The 18,004-nt window shown below is 41.0% G+C and overlaps 1 protein-coding gene and 1 pseudogene across 4 annotated transcripts in view; both read left to right on the top strand.

The window, feature by feature from the left end:
- The window catches only part of ARHGEF3 (Rho guanine nucleotide exchange factor 3), a 305,882-nt gene extending 293,402 nt beyond the window's left edge, over positions 1–12,480 (top strand). For all 4 annotated transcript variants that reach the window (XM_019947655.3, XM_019947656.3, XM_073811254.1 and 1 more), the window contains 3 exons: positions 2,669–2,839; positions 8,094–8,280; positions 10,272–12,480. In XM_019947655.3, coding sequence (XP_019803214.2) covers positions 2,669–2,839; positions 8,094–8,280; positions 10,272–10,624 — 711 coding nt within the window. In that variant the 3' untranslated portion in view covers positions 10,625–12,480. The remainder of the gene's footprint in view (positions 1–2,668; positions 2,840–8,093; positions 8,281–10,271) is intronic.
- LOC109552170 (CCAAT/enhancer-binding protein gamma-like) lies at positions 2,846–8,087 on the top strand (annotated as a pseudogene).
- Positions 12,481–18,004: the final 5,524 nt, after the last annotated feature.

Here is an 18,004-nt window from a genome sequence, read left to right as displayed (position 1 = left end):
CCCGTGCTCTGCAACAAGAGAAGCCACTGCAATGAGAAGCCCAGGCACCGCAACAGAGTAGCCCCTGCTCGCAGCAACTAGAGAAAGTCCACACGCAGCAACGAAACCCAACACAGCCAAAAAATAAATGAAAAAAAATTTTTAATTATTAAAAACAAGGACAAAGTATGGATTTCACTACATATGAAAAATGTAGTAAAGTAGAAAGATAAGGTAGACATAAAACAATTGCTCAGATACCTCCCATATATTTTAAGCTTCTTGAGGGCGGCAACCCTGTCTCACTTCTTTGAATGACACCACCCAGTCTGACACTGAACAGATGCTCAACAAGCATTAATTGAACTTATTTGAAGGATGAGTCATAGCTTTAGAATAGTCTGTGAAATTTCTTGTTTGTTTTTTTTGTTTTGTTTTTGTTTTTTGGGGTACGTGGGCCTCTCACTGCTGCGGCCTCTCCCGTCGCGGAGCACAGGCTCCGGATGCGCAGGCTCAGTGGCCATGGCCCACGGGCCCAGCCACTCCGCGGCATATGGGATCTTCCCAGACCGGGGCATGAACCTGTGTCCCCTGCTTCGGCGAGCGGACTTCCAACCGCTGCGCCACCAGGGAAGCCCAGTTTGTTTGTTTTTGAAAGTAACAATAAATAATTAGTCATCTTTGAAAAACAAAAGGGGGAGAAAAGAAACAAAGTTTGTGCACCAAAGTGTTCCATTTATTACTTTTTGTGTGTTAGTGAAACTCAGATTAATTTCACAGGACTTATATTAAACATTAGGTTGACATCAAAGACCAAAAAAATTCTTTTATGCCATAAAGAGCCTGTATTTTTAAAAATAATGTTTTTTTTTAAATTATCAAAGTAGTGCTACCATCCAAATTCAGGAAATAGAGAAAAGAGTAAATAAATGATCTTTGAAACTCTTAGTAGCTACAAAGGTGTAGAGATTATGCCTCTGTCCATAAGATGCAGTCACCAGACTTCAGCTCAAAGCTGTAAGATCTTCTATCAAACTTGCGTGGAAATGCCAAGGTTATAACTGGGTAGAAGGTGTTTTTTTGTTTTTTGGGTTTTTTTTTTGCAGTACGCAGGCCTCTCACTGTTGCGGCCTCTCCCGTTGTGGAGCACAGGCTCCAGACGCACAGGCTCAGCGGCCATGGCCTACGGGCCCAGCCGCTCCACAGCATGTGGGATCCTCCCAGACCAGGGCACAAACCCCTGTCCCCTGCATCGGCAGGCGGACTCTCAACTACTGCGCCACCAGGGAAGCCCTGTATTTTTTTTTTTTTCTTTTTTTCTGGGTAGAAGTTTTTATCCAGTTGCTTTGGGCAGAAGGCAAGTGAAAAATGATCATTTAACAATCTTAGAATTCACTACCACTTGAACACAAGGTCTGGTAGCTTTTCACTGAGTAAAAGCCTCTTAAAACCTTGCTTTTCAGAGACTGGTTTGTTTTTCCATTAAGTAAATGTGACCAAGAAGAGGCCTTACTGACATTTCTCATCTGTTACGTTCTTTTCCGTTAATACCAGCACAAGAAAGATGGGACTGTTGGTCTTTTCACTATTAGGGGACAGAGGATTCTGGTGAAGAAGTCATTACTTTGCCTTGGATTGGTGTCACTGAGTTTCTACTCAACTAATTTCTTGCTCCTTTGTTTTCTAGAATTTTCTAACTTTTAGATGTATTGTTCATGTTATAGAACAACACTACATTGGAATAAATGCTTACTGAACATGTCTCAGTGTTGTACTCTTGTTGTTGTATTTTGCTTCATTTTGAATTCAACAATAATGCAGGGAATTCCCTGGTGGTCCAGTGGTTAGGACTCCTCACTTTCAGAGGACCTGGGTTCAGTCCCTGGTCAGGGAACTAAGATCCCACAAGCCGAGCGGCCTGGCCAAAAGCAGCAAAAAAACAAAAACAATAATGCATCCACCATTGCTTTGAAATCCCTCTACCCCTAATTTACTCACGTGTGCTGTAGGTTTGGGCCTGAGTGTATATAGACAAATTGTCCTCATTCTTACTCCTAGTGTCCTTTGTTTCCATTCCTAGTTCTGTCTTTCATAAATCATTTATGTTTTGTCACTAAAAAGATACTCAAACCATTTATTCACACCCAATTTGCAAATATTGTTTGTAGGTTAGATTAAGTGCATGTAGAGAGACCTTGAAACTGGGTTTCAAATCCCCAAGGACAACCCAATCCCTTTTCTAGACTATTACATTCTACTTTTCCTCTCCTTGGCCACATTTTTTGAATGCCTACATTTTCAACATTGTGAGCATGTTTTAAGAAATGTGCAATATAGAGCTTAGTGATTATAAGTCCTGCACATTGAAATCAATACCTCATATCTCTTTCACTCATAAAATTATGCATCAACATTAGTTTTATATATAATACAAATATGTGTGTGTATACAAATGAATATATGTTGTATGTATTTATATGTGTACATGTATAGATGGTGTTTGGGTGGATAGATACAGTATATTAAAAGCATTTATTTATTTTTCCCTTTTCCCAAAGCAGCAACTTAGATAACATGATCTCAGAATTAGATCCAAGTGTATCTTAGTGACTTTCTAGGCTGAGTACCTGGGCCTTGTTGGTGTGAATGGTTTGCTAACTTTCCCCATACTTTCTTTTTGTTTTCACAGATAAACATCATTCAGGGAATCGTGGCAGAAATCAACACCAAGACTGGAGAATCTGAATGCCGTTATTATAAAGAGCGACTTCTTTACTTGGAGGAAGGCCAGAAAGACTCCCTGATTGACAGCTCAAAGGTGCTGTGTTGTCATGGCGAACTGAAGAACAACAGGGGTGTGGTGAGTAGTTACTCTCCTTCAGTAATCTCATCCTGGGCCTCCCCAAATACTTAATCCACTTGATACTGAGCCTCCTGTTACTATGCCTTCCCTAACCAGGGTCACATGTTTTAGACAAAAGTTGCTTTCCCAGTGTCTTTTATATCATAGGATCATATAGTTTTTAAATATATTTTTATATTTTATTATATATATATATCTTAAATTTCATGACCAGTATATATTCAGAAAAATTTTGGAAACCAACATAGAGTTGCCAGCTTTTTCTTTTGTTCGGTCATGACCTTTGAAAACAAATACATGGCTTCCCTGGTGGTGCATTGGTTAAGAATCCACCTGCCAATGCAGGGGGACACGGGTTCGAGCCCTGGTCCAGGAAGATCCCACATGCCGTGGAGCAACTAAGCCCGTGTGCCACAACTACTGAGCCTGTGCTCTAGAGCCCTTGAACCGCAACTACTGATCCCGCATGCCACAACTACTGAAGCCCGCACACCTGGAGCCTGTGCTCCACAAGAGAAGCCACCGCAGTGAGAAGCCTGCGCACCACAATAAAAAGCAGCCCCTGCTTGCCGCAACTAGAGAAAAGCCTGTGCACAGCAACAAAGACCCAACACAGCCAAAAATAAATAAAATAAATTTAAAAAAAAAAAAAGCAAATACAAAACAGTTACCATCTCCTCCCACTTTGATATCAGAAAGTAATGGGTGATTTTAACAGGATGTTAAAAACATATGATCTCAGAAAAACAGATAGCTCTTTAATCGAATTCATTTAGCTTTATGAGAAATCATTCTTTCTCATGAATTTGTACCTATCCACAGACTGACATTTTGAGACCAGTTTTTGGGTTTTTTTAATAATAATCTACCCTCCCATCAGCTGTATATCTAGCTCTGACCTGTAGATATTCCATTTCCTGGCTTTTATTCCTCAGCAGGTACTGAAATTGTTTCTCTTCTCCTATCATAGCAACTTGTACAAATCTCCCCTGGAGGGCTTACTACAGTGGGTTGTAATTCTCCATCTGTCTGTCAATATCTTCCATTTTACCACACTCTTTTAGGGTGGAGACTGTGCCTTGTCAATCCCTAGCGCCATCTTGGGACCTGGCACATACTAAGGCACTTAATAATGTTAGGTGAATACGTGAGTGAATGAGTAGGTGAATAAATGCTTACATGAAAGAAAAATGGATTTAAATTACATGAGAGTTCAAAATTCATTCAACTCAGGGACTTCCCTGGTGGCATAGTGGTTAAGAATCCACCTGCCAATGCAGGGGACACGGGTTGGTGCCCTGGTCCAGGAAGATCCCACATGCCGTGGAGCAACTAAGCCCATGCGCCACAACTACTGAGCTTGTGCTCTAGAGCCCGCGAACCACAACTACTGAGCCCACGTGTCACAACTACTAAAGCCCACGTGCCTAGAGCCCGTGCTCTGCAACAAGAGAAGCCACCGCAGTGAGAAGCCCGCGCACCGCAACGAAGAGTAGCCCCTGCTCCCCACAACTAGAGAAAGCCCGCGCACAGCTACAAAGACCAAATGCACCCTAAAATAAAAAATAATGAATAAATTTATTTTTAAAAAAATTTAACTCACCAGGCTATTTTTATATATAGCAGTAGAAATTAATGCTAATATATCATCTTTATATATTATATATAACATGTATTTTATGTAATATGTAAACTTTATTATATATAATATATATTTAAATTTCAGCATTGAGAAAGACAGTCTCCACTTCTTTCGTGTTTCATCTTCAGTATCTAGCCAACCCGTAGAATGAAGGCCAAAACTAGATTGAAAACTCTTAATAAGCTTTGATGATTCAGGGGACGCCCTTCTGACCTGGACTGTAAAGTGGCATTTATGGGCAGGCTTGGAAATGTTATTTGAAATCACTGAGGACATGTCACAGCACCCATTATCAGTGCTGCTGTAGATCTAATCAGCTGATGTTGCAACAAAGGTTTTGAGACCTGTCACAGGCCGCTGCTTGAAGAAGTGTTTCTGTTTGACTAGGGAGTTACTGATTGCCAGACAGCTGCATTCTGCTTTTTGCTGATATCTGAAAAGCACTGGTAGATTTCTAATGGCTGTTGCTCTGGCTGCTTGAACATTCTTTCTCAGAAGCCCTGTGGAAAATAGGAAGATGCATCACCCCACAGAATGAGGGCCTGTTCTGTTTCTGTCCATCAGTCAGGGACTGAGACCCTCTTGCTGGATGTGCCCAGGGCATTAAGGATGAACTCTATCTACTTCATGTTTCAGGCAGATAGATTTTTGAGAACAAAGATTTTAGTTGGGGTGAGGGGATTTGTTTTTGTTTGTTTGTTTGTTCCCAGTAGAATTGTAAAAGTCATTATGGGGCTTCCCTGGTGGCGCAGTGGTTGAGAGTCCGCCTGCCGATGCAGGGGACACAGGTTCATGCCCCAGTCCGGAAAGATCCCACATGCCGCGGAGCGGAAAAAAAGTCATTATGAATAAAGTCCTGAGTCAGGAAAAAAATCTCAACAGTTTGAGGGCAGGAAGGAGCTGCGACTAAGAAGAGGAATTCTCAGTGAACATTCACAAATAAGGATTTTTTTTTTTTTTTTTTTTTTTTTTGTGGTATGCGGGCCTCTCACTGTTGTGGCCTCTCCCGTTGCGGAGCACAGGCTCCAGACGCGCAGGCTCAGCGGCCATGGCTCACACAGGCCCAGCCGCTCCGCGGCATGTGGGATCTTCCCGACCAGGGCACGAACCCGTGTCCCCTGCATCGGCAGGTGGACTCTCAACCACTGCGCCACCAGGGAAGCCCAGGGATATTTTTTAAAGTTGCCCAGACAATCTGAGTTCAAAGTGCCTACCTTGTCTAGAAGAGCGGTAGAAGTAGGACTGGCGGACCGCAAGGCCTGGGTCGGGTCAGGCCACCCCGTGCAGGGCCGCTGGGAGTGGAGGCCGCTTGGGGAGGGGCAGGCTGGAGGCGCAGGTACGTGTGAAGATTTCTTGGCAGATCAAACCATTGATCACCTTGTCCTCATTTCTGATTGTTCCGTGTTGACAAGGGAGCATGCCCAAATGAGCAAGGTATCACAGCAGAACAGTACCCGGGCGTGAACGGAATAAGTGTCATCCATACTCAGGCTCATGCCAGCGGCTTATAGCAGGTTCCTCAGCTGGTGCCCACTGGCCCTGGGGGCGGAGGCAAAGCTGTGTCTCCAGGCAAGCAGAGCAAAAAGAGTTTGCCCATGGATCGCAGCAGTGACGAGTATCGTCAGTGCAGAGAGGAACAACATGGCAGTGAAAAAGAGCCAGTTGAAAAGCAAGCAGAACGCACAGGATACGCTGCAGAGAGTGAGTCAGCTCAAGGAAGAGAATGAACTGTTGGAAGCAAAAATTAAATTGCTGACTATGGAATTAAGTGTACTGATTTATTTCTTGAGCATGCACACAACCTCGCAGATAACGTGCAACCCAGTAGCACTGAAAATGCGACAAATTCTGATGATGCAGGACAGTAGACCTCACCTCTTTCAAACGTCACAACTTGTGGCTTGAACGTTAAAGGTGTGACTAACTACACTACTCGTATCAGGGGCTGAATCTCCGTTATTCAAAGATCCATTGAAGGTGGTTTTCTAGGATCAGCGCTGAAGAGTTGATTAGCTAAAAATGTTAGCTATATAATTTGAATATCTGGTTTTAAATGATAAGGATTTTTGGGGGGATAAAAAACACTTTTAAAGGTATATGGTAAAAAAAAAAAATGCCCTGGAGCTTGATGTTCTTAATAATAAATCCTTACTTCCCCCCCAAAAAAAAACAAAAAGAAAGAGTGGTAGAAGTAGAAACAGTGTAAAAATCTCTGATTATTTTTAGTATGTAAAACAGTGACTAACTCCCTCCGCTCCCTAACCCCCAAAAGAAAAGTCTTAATATTCTCTTCTGCCATCCCCACCACCCACACCAAAAAAAAGCCCTTAACTTGGTTATTTTGTGCTTTACTCTGTTTTTCGGTCTTCAAACCTGACCCCACCGCAAACACACACCAATACAGAGCCGTCATCATTTATGTGTCCACAAGCCAACATTTAGTTGAGCTTCAGTTTCTGCAGTTTTTGGTATGTGTGTATGTATGTGTGTGTGTGTCTGTCCATCCATCCGTCTGTGGCAGGGTGCGGGTAGATGACCCACAAGTATCTTTTCTTCCAAATCTAAAACTATCTGATGATGCTGAATATGCTTCCCCGACCCCAGATCAAGATTCTAATGTGAATTTTCAGCCCTGCTCTTCTGATCTCCTCTTTGAGGCCCTAAGGCTGACATTCCCAAATATTGCCACTGGAAAACCAGAACCTAGCTGCAAAGTCATGGATCGTCTCTCTTCACCTCCTAAGCATTTCCAAGCTGCGGGAAGAGTCTGGCACTTAGAGTTGAATGGAGCCAATTTACCCCACCTCCACTCAGCAAAATTGCTTTTATAATGTGGTTTGAGACAAGCCTTTATTTTGGAGATTCTTTTTTTGCCAACAACACACACATCAATCATCAGCCTTTTAAGCACAACCTCTTCAGAGAACCGAGGTTCTTATGAACTTAACCGAGAAGGACAACTTGTTTGATTGTCTTTCTTTGTGGCTACAGCAGCATGCTCTGGTTTCCTCGGGAATGGGCAGTGTTCCGAGCTGGGATGCCTGGATGAAGCTGATACTCAGCTCAGTGGTTGAAGGAACAAGTGTTTTATGGGTTTGAGAAGCAAACGTTAATATTAGGCTCTGATATGTCCGTCTCATCCTTTATGGACTGTTATTCATTGTGATCTCTTAGAATTGTATTGGATACAATAAACCAAAGCCCCGAGAGCACTAACTTATTTTCCTTCATTAGCCTCTTCATTCTATGGGGTTTCTCTCTCTCCTTTTCTTTTTTAAATGTTCCTATAAGGCTGTATGTGTCTGCACAGGTTGTGAATTGCAGTGTGAAGAACGCCACTGCAGCTGGCAGACCTGGCTGCAGGTGTCTGTAGGCAGAAAGGCCTTCTTCAGTGGGGCCCTAGGGAGGCGCTCCCATAGGAAAGGCAATGGATGCATCTGGAAATGTGTCCAACCCCCAACTGCTGTTCTCCCAGAGGTAGATTTGAGCCTAGAAGTTCATAGGCCAGTGTGAACCTGGTACCTAGGGACCTCTTATCCACAGAGGTCCACTTATCAACTACTCATTAGATTATTGCTTAGGGGAATCCTGTGGATTCTTTTCTTCCAGAAACTACACGTTTTCCTGTTCCAAGAAGTACTTGTGATCACTCGGGCTGTCACCCACAACGAGCAGCTCTGCTACCAGTTGTACCGGCAGCCCATCCCCATGAAGGACCTCCTGCTGGAAGATCTGCAGGACGGAGAAGTGAGGCTGGGCGGCTCCCTGCGTGGGGCGTTTAGCAACAATGAGAGAAGTATGGATGGCTGTCCATTTTGACCTGTTGAACGTCTTTGGTCGTGGTGGTTTGGAGGGAATGGCTGCCTGGTGAAAAGAGAAGAGCTATGGCCTTGAAGTCAAACTGCATTCCAGTTTTCTTTCATCACTTACTGGTTGTGTAAACTTACTCAACCTCTTTGAGCCTTAGTTTCCCATCTGCAAAGCGGGGATGCATGCATACCTACTTCATAGGATTGTTATAAGGATTAAGTAAGACACTACAAGTTAACCTGTCTGCATATAACTGGTGCCCCTTAAGCTCCCTTACTCTGACTCCTTCCACTGGATAAAAGCATTCTTAAGGCCAGATGGTCCCTATGTGATTACAGTTGTATAACGGTGGGTTTTTGTAGTTAAGCTGGCAGACTTGTCTCTAAAGAGACATAACTATGATCAACTGGGCTGAGGGTTTATCTGTAATTACTCTAATGGGCTTCTCTAACTTGAGACTTAATAAACAAAGGAATTAACCAAAAGAAGCTTAGATAGCAGCATCTATCTAGTGTCTCCTATGTGTCAAGCACTGTGCCAGGCACTGATATACACTAGGGAACCAAACAATTCAATTCCTTGGAAGCCCTGTGGAACTTACATTGTGATGGAGGAGGTAGAGGTTATTTGAGAAGCAAATACATAATCCAGGTACCTTAAGAAAACTAAAACCCAGTAAGGGAATAGAGAGGGATAGCAATAGGAGGTATGTTTAAGATGAAATGGTCAGGGAGGTCTTCTTTGAGCAAGTAACATTTGAGCCTCTTAGGTTAACATTGGCATCATATTGTCAAAGTAATTCATGTATACTGCCTCTTACCTACTCACCAGTCCCTCTGCCCCAGTGGTAGTACTAGTAGTAGCAGTAGTACTTACATTTCTCAAGTACTGACTATGTGCCAGGCATTGTATAAGCACTTACATGTATTATTATATTTATCCCTCATAATAACCATCTAAGGTAGATTCTCTTTGTTTTTCCCATTTTACAAATAAAGAAACTGAAACGTAGGGGAGTTAAGGCATTTGCGCCACAGCAAAGACTGGAGCCTGAATTTATCTGAAGCCAGTCTGTTGGCTACAGGGGTCGTGCACGGGGACTGACTGAGCACAGACACTTCTGTGAACCACATGCATGTGGCACACGGGGCCCATTAAATGACAGTTAATGTTGTTACTAAACTAAATCAAATGTCTTCCATATTGTGCACTACCATTTTTTAAATGCACGTAACTCCAGGAATTCCCTGGTGGTCCAGTGGTTAGAACTCCACACTTTCACTGCCAAGGGTTCAGTATCTGGTCAGGGAATTAAGATCCCATAAGCCACGTGGCACAGCCAAAAGAATATAAATAAATAAATAATTTTAAAAAATAAATGCACAGAGCTCCTGTTGCAGTTATTATTAAAATGTCATTTCATTTTAAAATGAAACCAAACTTATAAGAGTCTCTACATATCTTCTCAATCATCAGATACTAAATATACAAGTACTATCATGTGGAGGGTCTTGGGCCTGTTTGATGTTACAAAGAGCTTCTTAAACTTGAAAAAGCTCTAGCTTGGGGCAGTTGTTGAAATTACAGTTTCCCAGGCCCACATCAGACCTACTGAATCTGAATCTCTAAGGGTAGGACCCCGGGATCTGTATTTTTAACATGCTCTTGGGGGATTTTGATATGCAGCCAGGTTTGGTACCCAGTACTCTGGGGTCCCCTGAAACACAAGACATAGTTGTTCCGTACTGATTTCCTAGATTCCGAGAGCAACTGAGTGCCAGACCTGTATCAACACCTGTTGATTGATGGAGGCTGCAGGGTGGAGCTGAGCCATTCCTAGATCAGTAGGGCACATTTAGTAATCAATTAGTAATCTCTGCCGTGGGTACTGGGGGTTAGTGTCATCACATGTGTAATCTTTGGCCTGAGGAAATACCTGTCCATTGACCTTTGTTTTCATGTGTTTTTCATTTCTAGTTAAAAACTTCTTCAGAGTAAGTTTCAAAAATGGATCCCAAAGTCAGACCCACTCATTACAAGCCAATGACACCTTCAACAAACAGCAGTGGCTCAACTGTATTCGTCAAGCCAAAGAAACAGTTCTGTGTGCTGCGGGGCAGGCTGGGGTCCTTGACTCCGAGGGACCGTTCCTAGATCCCACCACCGGGAGCAGGGAGCCACAGGGAGAAACAAAACTTGAGCAGATGGACCAATCAGACAGTGAATCGGATTGTAGCATGGACACAAGTGAGGTCAGCCTTGACTGTGAACGCATGGAACAGACAGGCTCTTCCTGTGGGGATAGCAGGCATGTTGAAAGCAACGTCTGACAGAAGCATGTACTTCCTGGAAGTAGCCCTGTGTCTTACCTGTACAGTATTTGCATTCCACACATGGAACGGTTTGGAGAAGCACTTTTTAATACTTTTGTGACTGTGTTGACCCAGTCCTGTCTGTACTTTTTTGTCCCTAGTACTGTAACTGCCAGTCTGTGTCAGCTGGAATCTGTGGCAACTGTTACCCTGTATTGTATTTCACAAGTGTCTGGATGGATGGAGAAGTACTTGAACAAGTTACTTTCACTTGTCCTGCTGGATTTTAAAAAACAGAAAGAAAACAATCTCTAAACTACTGTTTCATGTAGATTAAAGGGTCCTTCCATGTTTCTCTAGTGCTTTTCTGGCTCTTTGACAGGGTAGCTGAAGGCATGAAATTTAAAGAGCCTTGAAAACAGGGCATGAGGAAGTTACTTGTGTATCATGATGGCATTTGAAGGAGAAACGGGAAAGATCAATATTTCAAGTCAAATTGGTTCAATGTCATCCAACCACAAAGCATGAAAACATCCCTGGGAATTCTGAAGGTTTAATTTTGCAAAGGAAGAAGCACTGTCTTGACCTTGCAATTTCATCCAGTACAAATTTGATGCAATAATCTATTAGGACATGAAATAAGAGCCTGACCTTAAAAGGATCAACGCAAAAACCGCTGTCAGCTCTGAATCTTGAACTGAAATGTGCATTGCATCAGGAGGTCTCTGCCATGGATGCTGGCTGGCCTTAAAGAGCCATTTCTAGCCTAAAATATCATAATATAACTCAAAGGGCCTGGGAAAACCTGGCAGGATAGCAAAAAGACCCATCTTCTCTTTGTTTCATCTGCTTAGGCCTACTCGTGTTTTAGAGCATGAATGAAGAGATGAGGAAAAGGGACTGCGGCTCAGTCAGTGACTCTGTTTATGGAAACGTGAGAAAAAGAATTTGGAAGAAGTGCTCCATTGTGACCTTATGTGGGAAGCATTAAAAGAGAAAAGTAAGGTCCAGTGTCCGTCTGGGAAAGGCCAGAGCCTTGGGTTTCCCTGCCCCACTTTTGGGTCATCATTTGCCATCTCTGGCTCTGTGCTGGATCAGAATCATAATTACATTCTCCAGAGGCCGACTTAATTAACTCTATCATTAATTAGGATCAGTTATCCAAACTAATAAACCTCTTTGCCAGACTTGATTTACAATGCAGGGTGAGTCGCAGACCTTTAAAAAAAGTTAATACACAGAAAATCTCCCTGCGAGTGTAAATATTAAAGATGACTTGTGCAAAATTGTACCCACACCAGCACTAGTAGTAATGATTCTAAATTATTGCCAAAAAAGTTTTCTTTTCTTTTTTTTTTTAAATCTGTCTTTCAAGTTTACACAAAGGAAAGCAGTAAATACTATGTTGTCATTTTATTATGTACGTCTATCATGTGCATTCAAAGAAGCTGTGTGACAAGATTTATCAATATAAAAACAAGCTATAGTACTTATTTTTCAAAATAAAATGTTGTGGTCCATTTTACCCTGTAAAACATATTTCTGTATTTATAGATTTTAAACACAGTGAATCTTTTTTCTATTACAAGTTTATTTAAAACAACAACTCAAGTTGTTATTGATTTAGCGACTGAATGAATCTGCTGCAGACAGAAGCGGAGAAAAGCCGAGAAAAGTTGTTTGATGGTGGGGAAAAGAATGAATCATTCTTTGCAGGAGCCATCGGCCACTTTGGCCAGCGTGTTGAGAAAAGAGGTCTGTCAAGGGCTGGCCTATGGGAAGAAAGTCAATGAATGTTTTCATGAAATGAATGTTTTTGTATAATGGCCTTAAACTTCTCTGGAAGCATTTCAAATAAATTACATTAAAATGTCGTCTTCTTTGTATATAGTATTTGCCCTACAAACATCAAATTTCAGTGATCTTACTGGGAGGTTCTTACCGAAATTTTTGCTTGTACCCAAGTACACACATTAAGATAGGGTATGGGTTGATATAAATGCTACGATTTGATCTATCAAAGCTCTTGCAGAACTCATATTTCTAAGATCTGTTTTTTCAAGGATTCTCTATTCACTTTTTTTTTTCTTTTTTTCTAATTTCTAATTTTATATTGGACTATAGTTGATTAACAATGTTGTATTAGTTTCCAGTGTACAGCAAACTGACTTGGTTATACATATACATGTATCTATTCTTTTTCAAAGTCTTTTCCCATTTAGGTTATTACAGAATATTGAATGGAGTTCCCTGTGCTATACAGTAGGTGCTTGTTGGTTATCTATTTTAAATACAGCAGTGTGTATATGTCAATCCCAAACTCCCAATCTGTCCCTCCCCCCACCTCTTCGCCCCTGGTAACCATAAGTTCGTTCTCTAAGTCTGTGAGTTTGCTTCTGTTTTTTAAACAAATTCATTTGTATCATTTTTTTTAAGATTCTGCATATCATATATTTGTCTTTGACTTACTTCACTTAGTATGATAATCTCTAGGTCCATCCATGTTGCTGCAAATGGCATTATTTCATTCTTTTTAATGGCTGAGTAATATTCCATTGTATATATATATGTACCACATCTTCTTTATCCATTTGTCTGTCAATGGACATTTAGGTTGCTTCCATGTCTTGGCTATTGTAAACAGCACGGTAACGAACGTTGGGATGCATGTATCCTTGCGAGCCATGTTTTTCTCCAGATATATGCCCAGGAGTGGGATTGCTGGATCATATAGTAGTTCTATTTTTGGTTTCTTAAGGAACTAATACAGTTCTCCATAGAGGCTGTACCAATATACATTCCCACCAACAGTGTAGGAGGGTTCCCTTTTCTCCACACCCTCTCCAGCACTTACTGTTTGTAGATTTTTTGATGATAGCCATTCTGAGTGGTGTAAGGTGATACCTCATCGTAGTTCTGATTTGGATTTCTCTAATAATTAGTGATGTGGAGCATCTTTTCATGTGCCTGTTGGCCATCTGTATGTCTTCTTTGGGAAAATGTCTATTTAGGTCTTCTGCCCATATTTTGATTGAGTTGTTTGTTTTTTTGATATTGAGCTGCATAAGCTGTTTGTAAATTTTGGAGATTAATCTCTTGTCAGTCACATCATTTGCAAATATTTTCTCCCATTCTGTAGGTTGTCTTTTTGTTTTGTTTATGTTTTCCTTCACTGCGCGAAAGCTTTTGAGTTTAATTAGGTCCCATTTGTTTATTTTTGTTTTTATTTCCATTACTCTAAGAGACGGATTGAAAAAGATATTGCTGCAATTTATGTTAAAGAGTGTTCTGCCTATGTTTTCCTCTAAGAGTTTTATAGTGTCCGGTCTTACATTTAGGTCTTTAATCCATTTTGAGTTTATTTTTGTGTATGGTGTTAAAGAATGTTCTAATTTCATTTTTCTTACATGTAGCTGTCCAGTGTTCCCAACACCACTTATTGAAGAGACTGTCTTTTCTCTATTGTCTAGTCTTGCCTCCTTTGTTGAAGATTTATTGACCATAGGTGTGTGAGTTTATATCTGGGCTTTCTATCCTGTTCCATTGATCTGTATTTCTGATTTTGTGCCAGTACCATACTGTTTTGATGACTGTAGGTTTGTAGTATAGTATGAAGTCAGGGAGGCTGATTCCTCCAGCTCCGTTTTTCTTTCTCAAGATTGCTTTGACTCTACTCACTTATTCATTTATTCATTTTTAATAACTATATCTTGAATCTGTACTGTGTGTCAAGGGATGTCATAATTGTTATAGAAAATAAATGTTGAATCTCACTGTTAGTATAGGTGACTATTGATGACCTTGGGGCCAAATAATAGAAGGCAAATTTCACTTTGAAATTCTTCCTGGAATTTCAGTCCACTTTTTTTTTTTTAATTAAAATGGCTAGTTTTATTCCCCCAAAGAATAGTTTTAGATGAAAAGGCTCTACAGTTTTAAGTAGTTGGTAGCCAATTCTCAGTAGCATGTTGGCCCAGTAAGGCTGGTAGTTAATCTTATCTTTATAATAAGTTGTCACCATTTTGTTTAACATACTGTTAATTTTCAGATTAGTCAAGATATTCACATAAATAAAAGTAAGCCCAAAATTTTTCCCAAATGAAAACTCACTCCTTCTCATTTTCTTACTCCTCCCTCCTTTTTATCCTCCTTGTCCTTCTCCAGTTCTACTTTGGATATTCTGTCCACTTTTTATTCCCTTGATTGTATTGACTTTGTTACTAGAGAGTGTCTCTACTAGTCTATTAGAAGATATTTGTACTGACATTTTGTGGGTTAGTGCAAATGACTGAGGGCTAAATGGTTTTCTTGAGTCTATTTTCAAGATGTTATTTAACACACAACTAAAGGCAATCCTCACCGTCTAAATGAAAGTCATAAGCAAAGAAAAGAGCCAGACCTAGCAATTTTGTGCAAAATTAGATTGTGGTTTCGGCTTCTGGGTAGTGGTCACCACCATCAACTGCTTTCATTTCCATTCCTAGCACAGTCTACAGCAGCTGAGAATGCTACAGTCCTGTTTTAACAAAGTCCCTGTGGTTCCAGGAAACTGCAACCCACCGTGTTGGTGAACAAGCTGTTCAACTTTCCATTTACGTTCTGTCCATGTCCACCTTTAATTCTCCAGAAGCCTGAGGATTCCTTGGAGATTTAACAAAGAGAGCATCTGACCACACAGTTTCACTTGGACATTTTCTCTCACCTGGCTCCCGTCGGCATGTGGAAGAAGCCACTGATCATCATCTCTCATTGCTGTGGTTGATTCATTTATTTCATGCTATCTCATTTATTGACAGAATTCTGGAATTACAGTATTGGGAATTTGAATAGGATAACTCAACTCCAAACTCACCAGAATCTGAAGATCATTAAGATTTAAAACCTTGCCCACGTGAATACACAGTGAGAAAAGTTGACTGTATTCAGTGTACCTAGAGGATACTTATGCAAACAAGTTGGCCAAAAAAATCACTGCTCACTGCATCTTATTTCCTTCCTCCAGGTTGCTTGGCACTTCAGTCAGCTACATAGATCTACCCAGAGGAAGCAGTTCATCAGTTGACCTGGAGGATTAGCAAGGAATTAGAAATGGCACTCTGTATCTTTGAGAGCTGATCATCTAGTTCAGGAAACTGGACATGCATTCTAAATAACTTGTCCACTTCCACATACATGTTCACACACCAACACATCTAAATATTAAAGAACTGTGTTATCTTGTCTGTAGAATTTTGAAACATGTCATCCTTGATGTTCTATTCATCCCATGTCTATGAAATGGGGATACTGTAAACCCTCAGGCCATTTAAAAAGTAAGATGCTGTATGTGAAATCACTTGGAAAACTATTAAGAGCTAGCAGTTTTCATTTTTGCTATTTAATAGTCACTTTTATATTTGCACATGGTGTTATGAAATTTCTTGAAAGTATGGCCTTGGCTGGGATCTTTTTCACTCATTCTCTGCATATTTGGGGGGTAGGGTGGAGAGGGCTTCTCAATCCAGAGAATCTGGAGTATTTTCTTGTATTTTTTCATTGGCATATTCCTTTCCACAATTTTCTGTTTTCTCTTTCAGGAACTTCAGAGAGAGTGATGTTGAACCTCCTGGATTTTGTCTCATCCCTCCTGGATTGGTTTTCGTATATTCTTATCTATTTATTCCTACTTTTTATTTCCTAATAGTTTGTTCTCATGGAAGTTTCTTCACTTTTATCTTCTAACCCTTCTATTAATTGGAGGTAAAGATTTTTATTGCTAAACTTTTTCTATCATTGTTCCTTTTCTTAGAGCATCCCTGTTCTTTTTTTTTTTTGAATTTTATTTTATTTATTTTTTTATACAGCAGGTTCTCATTAGTTATCCATTTCCTGTTCTTATTTAGTGAAGGCATTATCTTTGCTAAACTCAGGGTACCATAGTTTTGTTGCATTTTTCTTCTTGCATTGTTCATTTATCTAGGGATAATAGTAACTTATGGGATTGTATATTTTCGCTTACCTCTCCAAATTGCCTCTCTGTCCTGACCCATCGTTTTATGTGCCTGTGGTATGTATGTACTTCATCAATGAACTCTTGCTTGTAGCTTCTGGTTTTATTTGACCAACGGGGAGTCCTTGCATGATATCAGAGAGAGGGAAAAGAGTGAGGTTGGAGTATTTATTCTCCTGGCTCTCTCCTTGAAGAATTGCCTTGGGCTGGCTACCTCTCTTGACATGAAGTCACAGTTCCTCTCAAGGAGTTCTCTCTGAGTTCCAGTAGCCCTTCCATCCTAAGATGGTAACAGCCCCACTGTCACTAGCCCCAGGATATTGCCTTGCCTCTACACCCTGCCCACAACTTTGTATAAAGTCCCTTTTTAAAGCTTCTTTGAATTAACCTAATTTGAATATGCTGCTGAGCCTGCTGGGCCTCTGATAGATACCGGTACCTGACATGATAAACATTATACACATGTGCTCTCAGCATCATTGTCACAGGGATCATTCTACCACCTGCTTTCTATTTTCATATGTTGTGGTCCAAGGATACAAAGATCTTTTGGAATTATGAAAGATGGATTTCCTGTTTCTATTTCTTGTTGTGAGGGATAATTTTCTGAGAAGAGACATGAAAATATCTTTCGAAAGAAAGGCAAAATAAAGACTTTTCCAGGCATAAAAGAGCCTGAAACAGAAATCAACAAGTTCATTACCAGCAGATCTATACTGCAAAAACTGTTAAAGGACTTCTTTTGATAGAATGCAACACCAGATGGATGTGTGGATCCACACAACAGAATGAAGGGCACCTAATGCAACATGGGGACTTCCCTGGTGGTGCAGTGGTTAAGAATCTGCCTGCCAATGCAGGGGACACAGGTTCGATCCCTGGTCTGGGAAGATCCCGCATGCCACGGAGCAACTAAGCCCGTACTCCACAATTACTGAGCCTGCACTCTAGAGCCCGTGAGCCACAACTACTGAGCCCAGGCACCACAACTACTGAAGCCCGTGCGCCCTAGAGCCCACACGCCACAACTACTGAGCGCACACACCACAATTACTGAAGCCTTCGCACTCTAGGGCCCACGTGCTGCAACTACTGAGCCTGTGTGCTGCAACTACTGAAACCTGGGCTCCTAGAGTCCATGCTCTGCAACAGAGAAGCCACCACAATGAGAAGCCCACACACCGCAACAAAGAGTAGCCCCTGCCTTCCACAACTAAAGAAAGCCTGTGCACAGCAACAAATACCCAATGCAGCCAAAGATTAAATAAATAAATTTATGAAAGAAAATAGTTGCCCTAAAAATGAAAAAAAAAAAATCGTCATGTTGGAGTAAGAAGCACTGGGTTTACCCTTCCACCTGAAACAACCAAAAAATAAAAGGAAAGACAACATATGTGAAACTGTGGTTT

The sequence above is a fragment of the Tursiops truncatus genome, chromosome 10, assembly GCF_011762595.2.
Source record: "Tursiops truncatus isolate mTurTru1 chromosome 10, mTurTru1.mat.Y, whole genome shotgun sequence".
Taxonomy (NCBI): domain Eukaryota; kingdom Metazoa; phylum Chordata; class Mammalia; order Artiodactyla; family Delphinidae; genus Tursiops; species Tursiops truncatus.
This window is presented reverse-complemented; position numbering and strand designations above follow the sequence as displayed.